The sequence below is a fragment of the Molossus molossus genome, unplaced genomic scaffold, assembly GCF_014108415.1.
Source record: "Molossus molossus isolate mMolMol1 unplaced genomic scaffold, mMolMol1.p scaffold_m16_p_1, whole genome shotgun sequence".
NCBI classification, from domain to species: Eukaryota; Metazoa; Chordata; class Mammalia; order Chiroptera; family Molossidae; genus Molossus; species Molossus molossus.
In genome coordinates, this window is record NW_023425344.1 from 196,133,465 (window position 1) to 196,154,245 (window position 20,781).

The window sequence follows — 20,781 nt, forward strand, 5'->3', positions numbered from 1 at the left end:
TGAAAAGAATGTATATTCTGCTGCTTTGGGGTGAAATGCTCTGAAGATATCAATTAAATCCATCTGATCCAGTGTGTTATTTAAGGCTACTATTTCCTTATTCATTTTCTGCCTGGATGATCTATCCATTGATGTCAATGGGGGTGGGGGGGTAAAATCCCTTACTATAACCGTATTACTGTCAATCTCTCCCTTTATGTCCATCAAGATTTGCTTTACATATTTAGGTGCTCCTATGTTGGGTGCATAAATGTTTACAAGGGTATATATCCTCTTGCTAGATTGCTCCCTTTACCATTACACAGTGTCCTTCGTAGAATTTCTCTTACTATATATCCTTTGTTTTAAAGTCTTTTGTCAGATATATTACTACCCCAGATTTTTCCTTATAAATAAAATTTTTAAATGAGAAAAAAATGTCCTTTGTATTTACCTACATATTTATTATGCTTTGTTCTTCACTTCTTTGTATAAATCTGTATTTCCATCTCTTATCCTTTTTCTACCTGAAGAACTTCCATTAATAATTCTTGCAGATCTACAAATTCTCTCAGCTTCTGTTTGTGTAAAAAAGATCTTTAGTTTATCCTCATTTTGAAAATTATTTTCACAGAATAAAGAATCCTACTTTGGTAGGTTTTTTGTTTGTTTTTCTTCCCAACACTTTGAAGACGCCATTATAGAATCTTCAGTTTGCACTGTGTATGAGAAGCCAAGAGTTATTGTCACTAGTGTTCCCTGTATATAAGTGCACCTTCTTTTCTCTGGCTGCTTTTATTTATAATTTTCTCATTTTCAGTAGTTTCCAATAATGTGATTATAACATGCCCTAGTATGGTTTTCTTTGTGTTTATCCTACCTGGGTTTCGCTAAGGTTCTTGACCATAAATTAAAATTTTCCTTCATATTTAAAATTTTGGAGACATTAATATCAAGTATCAGGACTACTTCTTTATTGTAGGCAAGTTAACTGGCCTCTTAGCATTAAAAAATACCTATATTCTCCAGTGTTATAAATCTTTTTGTTAATACAGGAACACATGCCCAAGTTCCATTCTTTTTTTCCTTTATTGATTTTAGAGAGCAAGGAAGGGAGAGGAAGAGAAATAGAAACACTGATGAGAGAGAACACTGACTGGCTGCCTCCTGCATGCCACCCACTGGGGATTTGGCCCAAAACCTGGGCATGTGCCCTGACTAAGAATCAAACCAGTGACCTCTTGGTGCATGGGTTGATGCTCAGCCACTAAGCCACACCAGCCGGGCCATTTCCATTTGTTTTCTTTTTTTTTTATACTCACCCAAGGACATTTTTCCATTTTTTTCAGATAGAGTGGGAAGGAGAGAGAGGAAGAAAGAGAGAGAGAGAGAGAGAGAGAGAGAGAGAGAAACATCAATGTGAAAGGGACACATCGAGTGGCTGCCTCCCGCAGGGCCCAACCAAGGCTGGGGACAAACTGCAACCGAGGCACGTGTCCCTAGCGGGAACTGAACCCAGGTCTCTCTGGACCGCAGGCCAACGCTCTAACCACTAAGCAAAACCGGCCAGGGCTCATTTCCATTTCTTAAATGCAAACTAGTATTAAAATCCTTACCTGTGTTACTTCCTCTACACCAGTCATCTGGTACTTCCTCATCCTTTCAAATACTGAATGATCTGCACAGCCCCCCTGTGGACCATATTTATGGGGATAGTCTAAAACACAAAGAAGAAATATCATTATTGTCACATGTTCAGATATTATAAATTATCTTATAAATGAAAATGTAATCGTCATAAGTAATATAGAAAAGGAATTGTGCTAGGTATCCTAATTCTCAAATCTGGTAGGTTCCTAAGTTCTCCCTCAATAAAACACCACTGGTCTCTAAATCTTTATCATATAGATGACATGTGAATTACAAAACCAGAACAATAATCACTGTATAACAATAATCACTGTATACTCCCAACCTTTCCCACTTTGGACATACAGAACATCTTAATACTGCGATTTACTTTATTTTGTAGTTTATAACTTTCCCTTCAAATGCATTAAATTCCCAAGGTGCAAAGTACAAAACAATCTCAATATGAACTATAAGTAGGCTAATATAATGTTATATTTGGTTTGAATTCCTTCCATGAAAACCAACTGGCCTCAGAAACATGTTTCAGGGCACAGTATAAGCAGACAGAGTTTAAATGTATTAATGTATAATTCAAGTAAATACTTTATAAACCAATAACTATTTTATCACCATTTTTCTCCCTTTATAAAAACAACGGTTAATGTATCCTTAAATGAATTGGTTCTATTTCCAGATAACTATTTAATTTAATCTAGTCATTTAAAAGTTTACTCTACTCTCAAAATTCACATACTTCTCCATTAAGATCCTGCTTAGTGGCCTGGCTGGTTTGGCTCAGTGGTTAGAGCATCAGCCGGCAGACTGGAGAGACCCGGGTTCGGTTCCCGCTAAGGGCATGTACCTCAGTTGCAGTTTTTCCCCAGCCCCTGTGTTTCTTTCTCTCTCTCTCTCTCTCTCTCTCTCTCTCTCTCCCTCCCTCCCTCCCTCCCTCCCTGCCTCTCCCTCTCCCTCTGTCTCTCTCCCTCCTGCTCTATCTGAAGATAAATGCAGAAATGTCCTCTGGTGAGGATAATAAAAAAGATCCTCCTTCATTTATGACCATATTTTATAATTCAATATAGTAACCATAATTAAGAGAATTGTCAAAATTAAATACCAAGACATGGGTGAGAGGGAAAGCACTGAAAAATCCTTATGTAGCTTATAGATATAATCTACGGAATTATAATTTGAAACACTGCAGGTAGTTTAAGAAAAATCTAGAACCTAAAGTGGAGATTAGTAATCTATTTCACTGAAAATACAAATTTAACACAACACAAATCTAAACTGGCAAGTAGAAAGTAGGCACATGGATAACCTATCTACACTAATATAACAGCTGTGATTTAAACTTTAAATTCATTTTTATGTCAAGATTGCCAACAGCTGTAAAATTCTAATCAATAAATGTAAAAGAAATGACAGACTTAAAAGTTACTATTTTACAACCCCACTCATTGGTTAATGAAGCTAAGGATCATCAATGGGTGCTAAAACCACTGAGTAAAAGATATAAGATAACAGGATATTGATAGTCTCTGAAAGTGTCACCCCAACAGATTACTTAATAATTATAAAAGAAAAAGGTACCTTCACATCAAAGCTATATAGCGATTACCACCTCATTTACCAAGTGATCAAATTAAGCATTACCAATAGTAGAAAAACTTGGTATTATGTGCCTCCTGTTGTGATGCAGTTAAGAAAACATTCAGCTTCACCTATGCAGCATTCTTGTCAAAATATGTTAACTGAATCTAATCACAATGAGACACACCAAGAATGTGAAACATTCTATAAGTCACTGACCTAGACATGTGGAAAAAAAAGGCAATGGCATTAAAAATAAATAAATAACAGAAAAAGTTGAGAACTGGAGGGTTGGAGGAGCCTGGAAGTCAATACATTAAAAGAGACATGATAAACAAATGCAGATAAAAATTTTTTAGAACTGAAGAAATTTTATTATAGACTATACAGTAAATTATAGTAAATTAATGTTCATTTTTTAGGGGTAAAACACTATTACAGTTATTTAGAAAAAGGTACATATTCTTAGGAGATGTGTGCTTCAGTATTTAGCAGTGATGTTTCATGTGGTCTGAAGTCTACTTTCAAATGGTTCCCCAGCCCTGGTGGGTTTGGCTCAGCGGTTAGAGCATCGGCCTGCGGGCCTATAAGCCGTGGGTTCAATTCCGGTCAAGGGCACGTACGTACCTCATTTGCAGTTTGTGCCTGGCCCTGGTCAGGGTCATGCAGGAGGCAACCAGTTGGTGTGTCTCTCTCACATTGATGTTTCTCTCTCTCTCTCCCTCCCATTCTATCTGAAGATAAATAGGAAAAAAAATCCCCGAGTAAGGATTAAAAAAAACAAAAAACAAATGGTTCCCAAAAAAAGTTTGTTGAGGGAGGTGTAAAATACTCAAAAATGGAAAACCAGAAAGAAGGATGTATGTGTTCCTCGTATAATTCTTGCAGCTTTTTTAAGTTTGAAATCTTCAAAATTAAATTAGAAGTAAAAAATTACAATATCAGTGGAACAAGCTCAAATGATTTTGAAATGGAAAGGTACCACAACTGAAATGAACAAGAAAAAACCAATATATTTATTATTTTATCATTTCAAAAGCTCACTTGAGCAAAGTGAAAATACAATACCATCCAACATATATTTAAAGAATCTACCATAAAGGCTGGAAAGTTTCACAGTGTAATATGCCAAATTTTTCAGTTCTCACCATTTAGTTGATTTGAGGTATTATCAAACCACACTGCCTTCTTTTACTTCTATAATTTTAACCTGAAAATGTCCCAGTGAGCCTTGCCCAGTTTCTTAATGGAACCTTGCTTGCCTGGACCACAAGCTAAAGAAGTTCCTCCATGTCAAGAACACAATATAAAGGCATATTCATAGACAAGTGTACATACGCACTCAAATTCCTTCTTCAGTTAACAGACTTCAGCTCTCTTGAAATTTTCCTACTTGTTTTAATTATCATATAAAGTCAAGTCCACAGTTTGATATTACTTATACATCCATTACTTTGTGCTATTTTACCCAAAATAGTATAGTCTAGTATCCAGTGACTAAAAATGTGGCCTGATTTTTTGGCGTTTTCCCTTAAATCATGGATAAGAAAATAATGTATCTATTTCTTACCAAATAACAAGGTGAATGAGGAGGAATCCTTCTGCTGACTCTGGCAGCAACTAAGCAGATAAGTAAAAAATGCTCTAGTAGTACTGATATACAAAATATTTGGCCACAGAAAACAGATAATACTAAGTAATATATTTTCAAAAGCTTGTTTTAATTTGTTTCATTGTGATAAGCAATTAATTTATTATTCAATTAGTATATTATGTTCTTATTTTTCCTTTATGGATCAGTTTGTGGTGCCTTAATATAGATTGTTTATTACAATAACAGTTAATAATCTATTTTACATTTATCTTAGACTAATTTATTCAATGAAATAACCATGCATTTAACATTTGATGAAATTCTTGAATTAGACATCTCCCAACACATAAAAAAGACGTATTTTAAACTACAGTTCTAATTTATCATAAAGTTTCATAAAATTATCTTAATAATTTCCATACCCAAACTGCTGTCTCTCATACATGAACATGAGCACAGACACAGGAGCATGGACACCAGTGGTGCCACTTCCAAATAAAAAAACTACTTAACTTAGAAAAGCCCTGTGATTAAATCATTATGGCCTGTTTTCAGATGACTTCCCCTCAATGTCTATCATACCTGGTCTCCCTAGACCACATGCCTTACCACTACCAAGTATTTTTTAAAAGCGTACGGGACTAGGAAATAATCTGTTTATCAAAATATACAACCTTCCCCCAAACCCCTCCTAACAATACATTAATCATGTAACCAGTAAAAAAAAAAAAAAAGAGTTTTTAACTGTTCAGAGATTTTATTTAAAAAATCAGTTTCATTCTTAGCACAGTATGGCAGTCATTGACCAAACAGGTTCCTCATTTATCCTGAACAAATCTAGACTAAATTTCCCAGCCTCCCATCCAAGCTAGGTGTGACATAACTTAGTTCTAGTTGAAGAAATGTGAGCAGTAGGGAAGTGCATCAGCCAGGGTCCTTTTCCCTAGTGAACAGCTGTTAGGAGACAACTGGGAACAGCATTAAAGTATAATATAGCACAAAATAAAGTAGCCTGGATTTCTACTTACTTGTTGAAGAAAAGCTGCATGATAAGGAATACTCACATTTAACTTTTACATAGTGAGAAAAGAACTTTTAATGCATTTTGTCACTGAATTTGGGGGCTGTAGTTATCATTACCTTAATACATGATGAAAACTTTTGTCAAGAACAGAACTTATTTTATTATCTGCTCTTCAGTAGCTATTTGGCAAATTTTTTATTATAGACAATAGCAAAATAATATTGCTCTAGCATATCAGAAGTTCTTTAGCAGTGTTGGTATTTGTTATTGTTTTCATTTATAACTAGTTTTCGCTCATCCTAAGATACAACTTCTGCCAAAAAATCAGTCATATAGTTAAGCTGAAGACTGATACAGTACAGTAATTAACTCTATGTTTTAACTAAAGATAGAACGAAGCTCATAGAATCTACAATACACAGATTAAACATACTGCATGCTTAGAAGTGCTATTATCATTTTCAAACAGTTTCTCAAAAAAGGATTTACTCAATGCAAGATTTTTCAGTTTCAGAAAAGAAAAAGCTGTTAGATTCATTAGCAATCTAGTTATAAGTCAGTTGATATGCCTGATTTTATTCAAATCTGGGAAATAACAAAGACCATAATCTGATCATGACAGAAATTAGGATTTACTTTCTTTCAAAGATATTATGAAATATACTTTGAATCAGCTCCCACACAGGCACAAAAGACCTGCTACAAAGTATTTCTGAGAAAGAATTTTATAGCTTCCAAACCTTGCGCATGGCATTTTTTAACTGAACATCTTACATTTTTAAATTCAAGACAGAACAAAAATATCCCCATCTTAAACAACTATAACATCATTTTTTTAATGTAACAGAGAAAGCTAAAGAAGAATATACATGTCTGATTTATATATAATCAGTAACTCCTATTATATAACAAAATATACTTTCCAGATATTAATAATACTATAAACACATTGGCACTCTGTGTCATCAATACATTGGCACTGATGCTGGGCATTTGAACATGGCAGGGAAAAAATTTTCTCCTCTAAACTTGTAGGTTCTTCTGGCTGGTATAGGAATTAAATTAACATGAGACAGATTAGCAGGAGAAAACCAAATTTAATTCCGTACATAGAGGAACTCCATAAAAATATGAAGCCCAAAGAGCAGCCAGGTAACTGAAGATTATATAACAACCTGACCTAAGAGAAAGGAGATAGAGGTCTGGGACTTCAAAGGGGAAGAAGACATTCACAAGTAGATAAAAGAATAAATGTTTGCCATGCCATGCAGAGACAAACAGACACAGAGGAATGTGAACAAATAGGTCTTTCTAAGTCCCTCACCACCACCACTGATATCACTGCCATTAACCTAGTTATTAATAACAGAAAAGGAGCAAAGGAAAGGCCAAATATTATAGGTATGTCATTTGGGCAGCTTCACCAGGAAGTTACAACTTTACACTCTCCAGGGGTCCAACTGGAGGGGAGACAGATGCATGTATAAATATCCAAATGGCCCTTTGCAGAAAAAAGGTTCCCCATTCCTGTCCTAAACAAAGGAGTTCACTCTCTTGGTTCATCGTGTGCTCTTGGCTCTTGGCGTGTTCCACCTGACTCCTGGCTTGAGGAGCTCTCATGTCTCTGCTTCCTGGGATTCACCCACATGGCCCACAGATATGTAGACCCACACACACAAAGAACTAATGGACTGACTATAAACTAGCCTGATGCTGAACTGGACCCAGCTGCAATACGGAACAAAAACTCTGGACACTGGCTCTGATTTTAGCTCTACTGAAGACCCAACTAAATTTTTTATATATCTGGACTAAGGAAAATAGGACTTTGGAAACCAGGATTGTAATTCCACACAAATAAAAGTCACTTATTCTCCCATGCAAGTCTCAGAAAATTCATTGTCTCAAGATATCGTAAGGACTCCACCCCCAGCACTCAGTGGGAAAGAGGATACTCCAACTTCCTACCACCTTACTGAAATTCTTTATAGTTAGCTCTGGTGATAGCTCCCTTCCTGGAAAAAGCCCTCTAACTTCTTATAAGCACTTACAGAAGAAGTCAAAAGAAAAATTTCCTAAGTCTTCTGTTTCTTACAAATAATCAGCCTGGCCCAGGCAAAGTGGTGTGGCTCAGTTGGTTGGAGCGTCATCCTGTACACCCAAAAAGGCTGCAGGTTTGATTCTGAGTCAGGGCACATACCTATGTTGCAGGTTCAATCTCCAGTCGGGGCACGTACAGGAGGCAACCGATCAATGTTTCTCTCTCACATCTATGTTTCTCTTTCTCGCTGTCTCTCTTTCTTCCTCTCTCTCTAAAAATCAATAAATAGCCCTGGCTGGTTTGGCTCGGTGGTTAGAGCATCGGCCACAGACCAATGAGTAGCAGGTTTAATTCCTGTCAAGGGCATGTACCTCAGTTGCAATTTGTCCCTGGCCCTGGTCGGGGTCCTGCGGGAGGCAACCAGTTGATGTGTCTCTCTCACATCAATGTTTCTCTCTCTCTCTCTCTCTACCCCCTCCCCTCTATCTAAAGATAAATGGAAAATATCCTCAGGTGAAGATTAAAAAAAAAAAAAAATCAAATATATCCTTGGGTGATGATTTTTTAAAAATAAAATAAATAATCAGCCTAAAATAATCCACATGCCAAAGACACACATTTGCGGTACAAATTTTACCTGCCTACAAACATTAAGATTAAGGTAATCAAACAAGTGGTATCTAATGGGTATCTAATCTACTTGATAAAACACATAAATTGATGTATTTATATACATGAACAAATATATAGACATACAATGCATTCATATTTGTATCATTGTATATACAATTGATATAGACACAACATGTGGATTTCTTTCTACCACTCCTCCACAGTCAGAAGGCAAACAAGTACCAGTGTATTACCACATAGCCTATAGGCTACTATCAGCAGGAATTGAAAGGAAGCCAACAGAAACCTAGCACGCCATCACTCCCCAGAGTGAAAAGATGGCCTAGATTTAATAACAAGATTCCCTGCCCCATCCCACCCTCAACAGGTAGCATTTGGCTGGAATCAATCAAGAAGAGAGTACCCATGTTTCAGAAAATCAATTCTTCTGATTTATCATCTGGCAGGGGTAAAAGAGAATCCTTCTGCAGCATTCCTAACCTCCATCAGGATGATTCCAGCAGAAATCAAAGGGGGAACCCCAGAATTCTTCCTACTCCTAGAAGATATTCCCCTGTCCTTCACTTCACTAAATGCTCACAGCTATTTACCACTATCTGCCTTGGGACCATCAGGACTCTTGTCATTGTGGCCCAGCTTTCAGAGGCATGAGACTAAACCACCAACTACTCCAGCTTATTATAGGTATTTGCTACCCCCCTACTTCCCTCTATTTTCTTATTTTTAGCTCCTAACTCATTGCCACTCTTTCTGACACTACCCTATCAAAATTCTTAGTGATTACAACATTCTTGTTGATGATCCTTCTAATACACTCATACCCCCTTTTCTGATAGTCTTACTTCAAATTCTCACTTATATGGTCATACTTTTGAACCTGTCATTATTGATAATTGAAACCCCGTCATCATTTCAACTTTTAAATCATACTTTCTTTCCACAGTATCTTTTCAGAACATTTCCTCTAGACTCCAACAATCCTTCAACACCACTAATCCCTTCAATCTACCAATGCTACCACCTTGTTCAACTATCCATCACTGGATGTTCTCTCTTTTTTTCCTTTTTCACTTTAAATTGCATAGTGAATTATTACTATAGTTACTCCACTGCATTTACCTTAAACTCCCTTGACACCCACCTCCCAACTCTGAACGCAATCCTATTTAAATTCAACTCTCTACCTACACTGCTCCAGCTGAACAGGGCTGGAGAAAAACTGTTAACTAGGACTACCCTCACCCTCACTCAAAAATTGTAATCTTTAACCTAAAGCAGTTCATTTATGCCACCTGGCAATGATACTATATTTTCAGAGTCCATTCCCAATCCGATTTACCTAGTTAACCACTAGCAGTCGTCACTTTGCCACATTACTAGAGGCAGTGAAATTGACCATGCAAGCTAAAACTACGCAGTGATCTTAATAATCAATGGGAAATTGTTCCATGGCCTTTAAAATATTTTATCAAAATACTGAACTTCTCTTATATTGTTTAAATATGTAGGAAAATGAAAAATAATAAAAGTATATTGTACACTGTAATTTAAAACATTAGAAGCCCTGAACCAGTAGATTGGAGGACTGTCCACATATGCCAAGTTTGAGGATTCAATCTCCGGTCAGGGCATATACAATAGTCAATCAATGAACAAATGAATAAATGAAACAACAGGTTGATTATTCTCTCTCTCTAAAAAAAATTCAATAAAAAATTTTTAATTAAAAACACCAAGAATTTGAATATTTAGAAAGAAAACGAGTGTTTTCTTTGTAAATTATATTTTACATATCATAAATTAAAGACATATATTCCTTTTGAAAGCTTGATATTTAGGATAAAAATATTTCCAAAACAACAAAGCAGTATTTATATATCCATCAAATTCTGTGAGCACAAAACTCTCTCAATAGAAAAATAAAACGATCGTGTATAAAATTCTTCCTATATATTTTAAAAACTTCTCTAAAACAGCCCATTTTCCCTGGTTATCACATTAACTATGAAAATGAACAATGACATTTTCCCTCTAAAACTACTGACAATATAATCCCCATTTCTAGAAAAAGCCTTTGTTCAACTAATGAATAAACCCTCATTGAGCTGCTAAATCATAGGATACTCTGTAGTTCCCCTTGAAAAGGCCAAAAGGCATATTCTTTCACAAAGAATGAATCATTGGTGTAGAATAGTTTGGCCTATTTAAAACAAAGATCAGCTTTAAATCTATTGCCTTTCTTCCAGTTCCTTTGCATGCCAATCTCTTGCTTTTGTTTTGTTGTAGGAGGTGCAAACATAAATAATACATATATTGTGATACCGCCTCAAGCAGGAAATAGCTCTAGTTAACTCTTAATCATCAACTCCAGGAAGGGGGAACATTAACAGTTCAGATATTCTGCCCAACAGAACCATGCACAAAACACCCATATCTCACTCCACACTAACTAGAATAGACATTGCATCCTCACTACTCCCAGCAAGGCTTCCTTCCCTCTATGTGACTGGCAGGTTAAGAATGTGACTGCAAAGTCCAAGGCCTTGATAAAGAGATGACTCTCATCTTATCACCAAGTTAAAACTTGGTGTATTCACTCCAATAATATGCTATGAGTCACCAAATCCAATCAAATAACCCAAATTTTATTACATCAATCGAATTTAAAATAGATTCCACAGATATACAATGCACAAAAAGTAGCTTTGTTAGTATCTGGAGGGTAGGTGTGGTCCTTGCCCATGAACATGTCATTTATTCCCTGAGTCGCCAAAAATCAACACGGATTCACTGAAGGATAGAGAAGAAAGTAGGCTGCTCCTTTTTTTAGAAGAAATTATGACTTTGAAGGTGTTAAAAACAAGAAAACAGGCCCAGAATTGAGTCACTTATTCTAGCCCCATGTCGCCAAGCCAAGACTAATTTAATAGCAGTTTGAGCTTCTCCCAGAAATAGAATCTTAAACAAGTCAATCAGGAATCACCTACCTGGTCGGCACTAGAAAGGTAATCTGTTTCATAGACAACTGCCATGCCCTAAATGAACCAATCACTTTTTGCTAGTATAACTTCCTTGTTCCCCGCCCACTCCTGCCTACAAATCTTTCATTTTGTAACAGCTCCTCAGAGTTCCTTTCTACTTGGTAAAGGAGATGCTGCCCAATTCATGAACTGCTTAATAAAGCTCTTATGAGCTTTAAAATTTACTCAGTTGAACTGCTTTAACAGGGATGGAAGAATGGGTAGGGAGGACCCTAAATGTTCTTCCCTCTTTTAATTCCAAGGGTTAGGAGTCCCCTTCTCTCTAATACTCCCTTCCCTGTCCACCTTTATCCAGTCTCTGGGGAAGGTGAGGAGACAGCATAAGAAGAGGGGCATAGCCCTGGCCAGTTTGGCTCATCAGTTAGAACATCCACCCGTGGACCAATGAGTCTCAAGCTCAATTCCAGTCAAGGGCATGTACCTCAGTTGCGGTTTTTCCATGACCCTGGTCACGTCGTGCGGGAGGCAACAAGTCGATGTGGCTCTATCACATTGATGTTTCTCTCTGTCTCTCTTCCCTCCCTCCCACTCTACCTAATGATAAATAGAAAAATATCCTCGGGTGAGGAATAAAAATTTTTAAAAAATAAGAGGAACATAGTATAACTGTCCCAGGCAAGGAGAAGAAGCTTAAGATGGTGCCCTTTTCCACATGCACTCATAACACTGATCTGCCAGGTACAAAAGTGGGGAGCTGGGACGGGCAGGTCCCTCTCCACCTTTGGTTTTTAACAAAGGTTAGTGTTGTAGGCCAATCGGATCATGGACAACAGGTTAGTAAAAAAAACGTTGCTCTATTATTCTGATCAATTACAAATAAAATCACTAGACTCTAAAGTGCAGTACAACAGAAACCTTTACCATGGTTATCACTTTATCTACAGTATCTAAAAATTAGGCACTCAAATGATGTTAATTCATTAATCATTAATCATTAAACCTGTAAAAGTGAAACTTGTAATAAAAACTTGTAACACACTAGTTCAAAGTGACCACGATTTCCATTTACTTGATTTGAAACTATATACTATACACAGAAAATGGGTGATTCTGAGCCAAGGAAGATGCCAGTTTATTTTCTTTTCTGAAGTTCTGAGCTGTAGCAGCTAACATGAAATACTCTTGTAGCTACAGTAATAGTTATTTCTCCTATCATCACAGATTCTTATCTCTAGCAGTCAAAAGTCTATCCCCTATCTTCAAAGTTCAAGTCAAAGTCAAATGCGAACTCCCCTGGAAAGTCTTCCTAAATACTCTAAGACTTTCTCAGTTTGTACCACCCTCAGTGCTTTGATGACATTTAGGTTATAGCACTTACCACAGTTAGACTATAATTGACTGAGAATTCCCCTGAAGGTGGGTTTTTTTTTAAGTCTTAAACATTTGTTGAATTTAATTTTTCAGTCAGCAGCAGATTTCCATGCCTCTTTTCAAAGGTCATTCATTAACCAAAGACCTGTAAACTGCTGACTCTAATAACCTTTTTTTAACCTTTATTCTACCTGCAATAACTAAGACCTGTCTCCCATTTTAAATTGTTTCTACAGGAAAGTGTGTTCTAAATCCCTAACTACTTTACAGATTAAGTATAAAATAGGGCTCGTTCAAAATTAGGGTCGGTATGCACATAAATATCCTAATTGTATGTCAATGGTATTCTTAATCGCCTTAATTTATTTACAAAACAAATAACGGGAGCAAAAAACGTATTTACCGAACATTACCAATACAAGAATAAATGACACAGAGCATACACCCTCAAAGAACATACACCTAGCTAAGTATTCAGTATCCCTATAATCATCTACAGTTGATTAAATTTTGGCTGAATTTAATTTACCCATGCAACAACAGCTGATTTTTCCTTCCATGCCTCTTCTCAATGGTCAATCATATGACCAATAAACTATAAACTCCTGGATTCAAAACATAAGGATGACTCACCAATACAAAACAACAGTAAAGAGAGGGCACTCAGAACTGAGGGGCCAGAAGGATTCTAGATTATACCTGAATTATATTTTGAAGAATGAGTATAGGTTTAGGGGACAGAATCTATATACAACTAGCATAAGATGAACATTCAAGGCTTGTCTTAAATTTCCAAAATGCCCCCTTCTCTAGAGCTTCGGTATTAGACCAAGACATTAGTATTAGACCAAGACATTATAAGTCCTTAGTATTTTTTTATCCCCTTGCCACTTTTCAAAGTTTATCTTCTTTAATCAATTAACAGTTGGTGAGTTAATATCAAAAACTTTACAGTAATTTTGTTTATAGTAATAACCCAAAACTGGAAACAATCCAAATGTCCATCAACAGGAGAATGCAAAAACAGATTACATTATCTACACAATGGAATATTACTCATCAATAAAAAGCAATAAACTATTAATACACACAATAACATAAACAAATCTCGAAACAATTGTGCTAAGAAGCCAGATTTTTAAAAAGAGTACTTAGTGTACCCTGGTCTGTGTGGTTCAGTTGGTTAAGTTTTGCCCCATGCACCAAGAAAGTCACCAGTTCAATTCCCAAAGAACATGCCCGGTTGCGGGCTCAATCCTCAGTAGAGGGTGTGCAGGAGGCAGTTGATGAATGGCCCTCTCTCATCAATGTTTCTCTTTCTCTCTCCCCACCCCCTTCCCTTGCCCCCCTCTCAAATCAATAACATATTTAAATAAATAAGTAAATTAATAAATAAATGGCATATAACTGCATTTACATAAAATTCTAGAAAATGCAAACTAACCCACACATTAGTGCCTGAGGAAATACAGGTTGGGAAGGAGAAAGTACACTGAGCAGGAGGAAGCTCTTGAGGGTGATAGATACATAAACTATCTTGATTATGGTGATAGTTTCACAGCTGTATACATGACTAAAATTATCAAATTGTATACTTTACATATGAGCGGTTTATTGTGTCAATTTTTCCTCAATGAAACTGTTTAAAAAAAAATACCACCCTAGCCAGTTTGGCTCAGCGGTTACAGTGTCGGCCTGCGGTCCAGAGAGACCCGGGTTCGGTTCCTGCTAAGGGCATGTACCTCGGTTGCAGTTTGTCCCATGCCCTGGCTGGGTCGTGCGGGTGGCGGCCGCTCGATGTGTCCCTTTCACATCAATGTTTCTCTCTCTCTCTCCTTCTCCCACTCTATCTGAACAAAAAATGGAAAAATGTCCTCAGGTGAGGACAAAAAAAAAAACACAAAAAAAAAACAAATAAGAAAAAATACCAACTAGAGACAACCAAACACAATGTGTGAACCTTCATTAAATCCTGTTGTTTGTTTCTTAAACAAACTTTTTTGCTGAACAACTGGAAAAATATGCCTGCAAACTGTGTGTCAGATATTTTTTAATGTCTATTTTTAAAATTTCTTTTACTTTTTCACTTATAGTTGACATACATTATATTAGTTTCACATGTATACCCAGTGATTAGACATCACATAACTTACTAAGTGATCATCTGACGCCATACATAGTTATTCAAATATTACTGACTATATCCCTATGCTGTATTTTACATCCCCAAGACTATTCTGTAACTACCAATTTATACTTCTTAATCCCTTCACCCTTTTCACCCATCCTCCCAACACCCCTCCCATCTGGCAACCATCAAAATGTTCTCTGTATTCATGAGTCTCTTTCTGTTCTGCTTGTTCATTTGTTTTTCAGAGTCAATTGTGGATAGATAAGTACTTACTGTTATTTTATTGTTCATATTTTTTTTTCTTCCTCCTCTTCTTAAAGAAAACCCTTTAACATTTCATGTAATACTGTCTTGGTGGTGACGAACTCCTTTAGCTTTTTCTTGTCTCGGAGGATCCTTATCTGTTCTTTGATTCTAAATGACAGCTTTGCTGCGTAGAGTAATCTTGGTTGCTGGGCCTTGCTTTTCATCACTTTGAATATTTCTTGCTAATCTTTTCTGGCCTACAAAGTTCCTGTTGAGAAATTAGCTGACAGTCTAGTGGGAGCTCCCTTGTAGGTAACTGCTTTTCTCTTGCTGCTTTTAAGATTCTCTTTAATGTCTGGCAGGTGTGGCTCAGTGGATTGAGCGTCCGTCATTCCATGGACTAAGAGGTCCTGGTTCAATTCCTGGTCAGGGCACATGTCCACATTGTGGGCCAAATCCCCAGTGGGGGGCATGTAGAAGGAGGTTAATCGGTGTTCTCTCTCATCAATGTTTCTATCTCTCTCCCTTTCCCTTCCTCTCTAGCTCTAATCAATAAAAGGAAAAAAAAGTAAAAAAAAAAAAAAATTATCTTTAACATTTTGCATTTTAATTATGATGTGTCTTGATGTGGACTTTTTGCGTTCATCTTGTTTGGGGCTCTGCACTTCCTGGACTTGTAGGTCTGTTTCCTTCACCAAGTTAGGAAAGTTTTCTGTCATAATTTTTTCAAATAGGTTTTCAATTGCTTGCTCTCTCTTCTCCTTCCACAAGCCCCATGATGTGAATGAATGTAGGTAAGCTTAAAGTTGTCCCAGAGGCTCCTTGCACTACCCTCATTTCTTTTTGTTATTCTCTTCTCTTTTTGCTGTTTTAATTGGGTGTCTTTTGCTTCCTTATCTTCCCATTGTTGATCTGACTGTTGGCTTCATCTACTCTCCAGTTGATTCCCTATAAATTTTTCTTCATTTCAGTTAGTGTATCCTTCATTTCTGACTGGTCCTTTATGCTGTTGAAGTTCTAAGTTCCTTGAGCATCCTTATAACCAATAATTTGAACTCTGCATCTAATAGATTGCTTGTCTCCATTTTATTTAGTTTCTTTTCTGCAGTTTTGTTCTGTTTTTTCATTTGAGACATGTTTCTTTGTCTCCTCATCTGGGCAGCCTCCCTGTGTTTGTTTCTATGTATTAGGTAGAGCTGCTACATCTCCCAGGCTTGGTAGAGTGGCCTAATGTAGTAGGTGTCCTGTAGGATCCAGTGGTACAGCCTCCCCATTCACCTAACCTGGACATTCCAGGTGTGCCCCAACCCCCATGTGAGCTGTGTGCACCCTCCTGTTGTAGTTGAGCCTTAATTATTGTTGGAACATCAATTGGAGGAATTTACCCACAGGCCAATCAGCTCCAAGGATTTGCTATGAACACTATGGAGAATTAGCAGTTAGGGGCGCACCCCAAGGAGCAAGACTTATCTCAGCAGGGCTCTGGTGCCTGCTAAGTCCACCCCTTAAATGTATCACTTGTGGAGGTGGTTGGGTGGTGCTTCGACATGGTATGAAGCTGTTTGCCAAATGTGCTGGCTCTGGGACCTCCCAGGAGGCTCAGGCCAAGGTCAGCCACTGCCTGTGTTCTACCCAGGGCCACCAAGCATGAGTTACAAAACAATCTGCAGATGGCTGCTACTTGTGCTGGGCTTGGAGATGCCCATGAGAGGCCTAGTTTTGTACCAAGGCCAGCTACTGCTAGTATGGGGCCTGTGGCCACTTAGTGAGAGGTACAGCACATGCAGAGACTAGATGCTGCTTTTTTGAGAGATTTTAGGGAGGTCTGAAGCAAGAACCAAGATAGGCCATTCATATGGAAAAGCCACTAGAAATAGTTTGGTGGGTCCACAATTTGGTACTGCAGGATCTCAGGGCAGGTATTATTAAATCAATATTAAATTTCTAGGTATACGACTATAAATTTGTACAACCTTCTTAGAGAGTCATCTAGCAATGTATAACAAAATTTATGTTTTTTTTTCATCCATTTTTAGAGACAGAGAAAGGGGGGGAGAGAGAGAGAGAAAGAAACATTGATGGGTTGCCTCCCATACATACCCTGATTGGGGATTAAACCTGCAAGTCAGGCATTTGTCCTGACTGGGAATTGAACCAACAACTCTTTGGTGCACAGGAAAACACTCCAACGAACTGAGCCACCCAGCCAGGTTTATATATCAACATCTAAATGTCTGACAACAGTACTTATAGGAATTAATCTTAAGCAAATAAAAAACAATAGAATATTTTGCCGCTATTTAAAAGAAAAAGTCAGAGCTATATTTATTAGCATAAAAACAAATCTATAAGGTATTATAAATAAAATTTAAAATAGATCTGAAGGGCTATTTACTAAAATGTTAATAGTGTTGGACACAAGCCATCTTCTACTTAAAATTAAATAGAAAATGAAAAAACATGTATATTGTATATAGTCATCTGATATTCAGCAAACCCAAAAATATTCCCAGATTTAGAGAAAAAGTAGTTTGGATCAACAAATTCTGGAAGAGACAGGAATACTGATGTGTTCTAACACCCTTATTTCATACATGAAGAAAATGAGACCCAGAAAAAGTTACTTGCAACAGTTCACAAAGCTATTCTAATGCAGCAACCTGATTTCCCTTCTAACTCCTGTCTAATACATTTGCCATGCCTCAGTTCTCTGGTACATTACCTGTTCTGCTTCCTTCCCACCTTGTCTGCCAATAATTTGTTGTATAATCTTGAGCATAAGAATGAAATCCTGAAACAGCTTTAACTAACTGACCTACAAGGTCACCATAAATCCATGACTCTAAGACACTATTTGCTGAAATGAGTAAAATCCACATCAATGAACTCTTACTATGTTTAAAAATAAATATATCAAGATTGCTTATGAAGATTATCTATCTAATCTCCAAATTTTCAAACCATGAACAGAATTTAACATTTCTATAATAAATCAAATACCACAATACCTCTTTAGAAGCAGCATAACCTTTGACTTTAACCAGCCATTAAACTAGCCTTTCATAACTTAGATTATAAGCAAAAAACACTGTAGTGGAAGCCAGGAGACAGACCTGTCATGACCATAGGATACACAAGCTGTTTAAGACTCTTTAGGCTTCAACTTCCATCATCTTCAAACTTAGGGTTTTGAAGAATTCTAGTGCTTTTTGCAATACTAAAATTAGATTTCTATTAAATTCAGTGCAACCTCAATCTTCTGGTTCACTTCCAACAACTCGATTTTCCATGAAGTTTGCTGACTAGATGATGAAGGAAACAATCCCCTTATTCATAAAGAAACAATGCCCCCAAAAGAAAATCATTATTTTTAAAAATGCATATGGTTGTGAAGTCTTAATTTAAAATGGTCTACAACATTTTTTCTATATCCTCAAACATTTGACGTAACAATAGATGAAAACTCTATTTAGAACTGTATCTTTAATACAATATCCAGAGTTGGGGAGGAAAAATAATTTTACTTCTCTCTTTCTAAATTCTTTGGGCTAAACTAATAATCAAATTAATATTAGAGGAATAAAAAGGAGAACATGACCAAATTTATTATGTGTATACAAAACAGCAGATCCAAAGAAATATGAGTCCCAATGAAGAAGGTCGTGGTTTGGGACTTCAAAGAGCAAGAAGGCAATTCACATCAAGATAGAAAGATGGAACAGAGAGGGACTTTGATCAAAGGTGTTGCTAGATTCTTCTGTCTACCACACTTAGTTCATATTAAACTCTAGTTATCTATAAAAGAGCTCCCTTCCTGGGGCAGGTCCTCTATCTAAATTCTTTAAGGTAGTTAGGAAAAAGGTCAAAGGTTCTGAGTCTTTGTTTCTTAAAAATTAACCAGCTTAAAATAATCCATATCTCAAAGGCGTATTTTAGAGTGGCAAACTCTGCTTCCCCTCACTAGATTGTACAATAAATTAAATTTCTTATTCATTTTCTTTGTGAAAACATTTCAAACATTGCAAAACAAAATCATGAAGTGGTATTTCTCAGAAGAAAAAGAACAAAATTTCCAAATATAATTTTATTTCTTCAAATCAGCTCTAAAGCTGCTTTACAATATAAGAGCTTTGTTATTTTTAAATAATCACATATTTCTGAAACAATCATTCATGCAGCTAAAATATTTTACACATTTTTAAAATTATATATATATGCAAATACACATATACATACACATATCTGGCAACCAATCAGAAAATGTCTTGCTCTAAGATTTTCTCAACTTGACTCTTATTTATATAAATAAAATAGAATAAAATTTCTGACTTTATAATATGAAAAGGCTGGGCATATAGTCTCCAAATTCTGCCAAAAATAATTAAGCCCCTTAGTGTCTCTTTTAATCTGATCCCAAAAGGGGGGGGGGGGGGGGTTCCAATTTAGTATCTTACATATCTAACTAAATATTATTTAAAAAATAACTACCATTTCATGGTCATAGCAGCACTATTTACAATCACTAAGATCTGGAAACAGCCCAAGTGTCCATCAATAGATGAATGGATAAAAAAGTTGTGGTACATATACACAACGGAATACTATGCAGCTGTACAAAACAAAGGTTTCTTATCCTTTGGGATGACATGGAGGGACCTGGAGAGTATTATCCTAAGTGAAAAAGCCAATCAGAGAAAGAAAAATATCATCACATGATCTCACTTATTTGTGGAATATAATGAACAAAACAAACTGATGAACAAAATAGACCCAGAGACATAGAAGTAAGGCACAGACTGACAAACCTTAGAAGAGGGGTTGGGGTGGAGAGGGAAGAGATAAACCACACAACTTATATGCATGTATGTGTAACCAATGGACATAGACAACAATGCTGGGGACCGGGGGCGGAGGGGAGGGTATGGGGAGGATTGAGGGTGTCAATGGGAGAAAAAGGAGAAATATCTGTAACAAAAATAAATTAATAAAAAAAATAGAATATCTATCATTTCTCATGGCCTTCTCAACTTCTCTGCAATTGTGCTTGTGAATTATTTAGAGAAATAAATTTATATTTCCCTAGAGGTTATGTTGGGGAGTGGAGGAGCAAAGACAGAGTCTAAAGTTTTGGATTTCTTTCAAATACTGTCACTATGCTTTAAAAAGTTCAGTATTTAAGATCAGTGCTAAGTAAGACATGTGATTAAAACAAATAGTGGAGAGATTAACCATTATACTTGTATACACTGTGGGGGTTTCAAAGTAATGGGCCTTTCCAATCACAGTCTTAAACCATTCTGCTACTAAAATAATTATCAAGCAATCAGGGCATTCCATTCCTCAATCTTTCCAAGTGTCTGACAGAGTTTATCACAACTTAATATGCATAAGCAGATTTTCAAGCTCCAGACTGGACCTTAAGTATGGCTAGAAAACTTTAATATAGTCCTCAGAATTTCCTGTTACATGTGGAATGACCTTATCAACCTGATGTCAAATATGAACTAGCCATCATCAATACTTTCCAATTCAATTCTTCCTTCTTTCCTTTGTCCC

The 20,781-nt window shown here is 36.6% G+C and overlaps 1 protein-coding gene across 6 annotated transcripts in view; it reads right to left on the reverse strand.

Annotated features, from left to right (window-relative positions):
- Nucleotides 1-20,781, reverse strand: part of ADAM10 (ADAM metallopeptidase domain 10) — a 142,532-nt gene that overhangs the window by 50,689 nt on the left and 71,062 nt on the right. For all 6 annotated transcript variants that reach the window (XR_004960629.1, XM_036271289.1, XM_036271271.1 and 3 more), the window contains one exon: nucleotides 1,596-1,696. Coding sequence is in view for 5 of the 6 variants with exons in the window: in XM_036271289.1 (XP_036127182.1) it covers nucleotides 1,596-1,696 (101 nt within the window). In the remaining variant the exon portion in view is untranslated. The remainder of the gene's footprint in view (nucleotides 1-1,595; nucleotides 1,697-20,781) is intronic.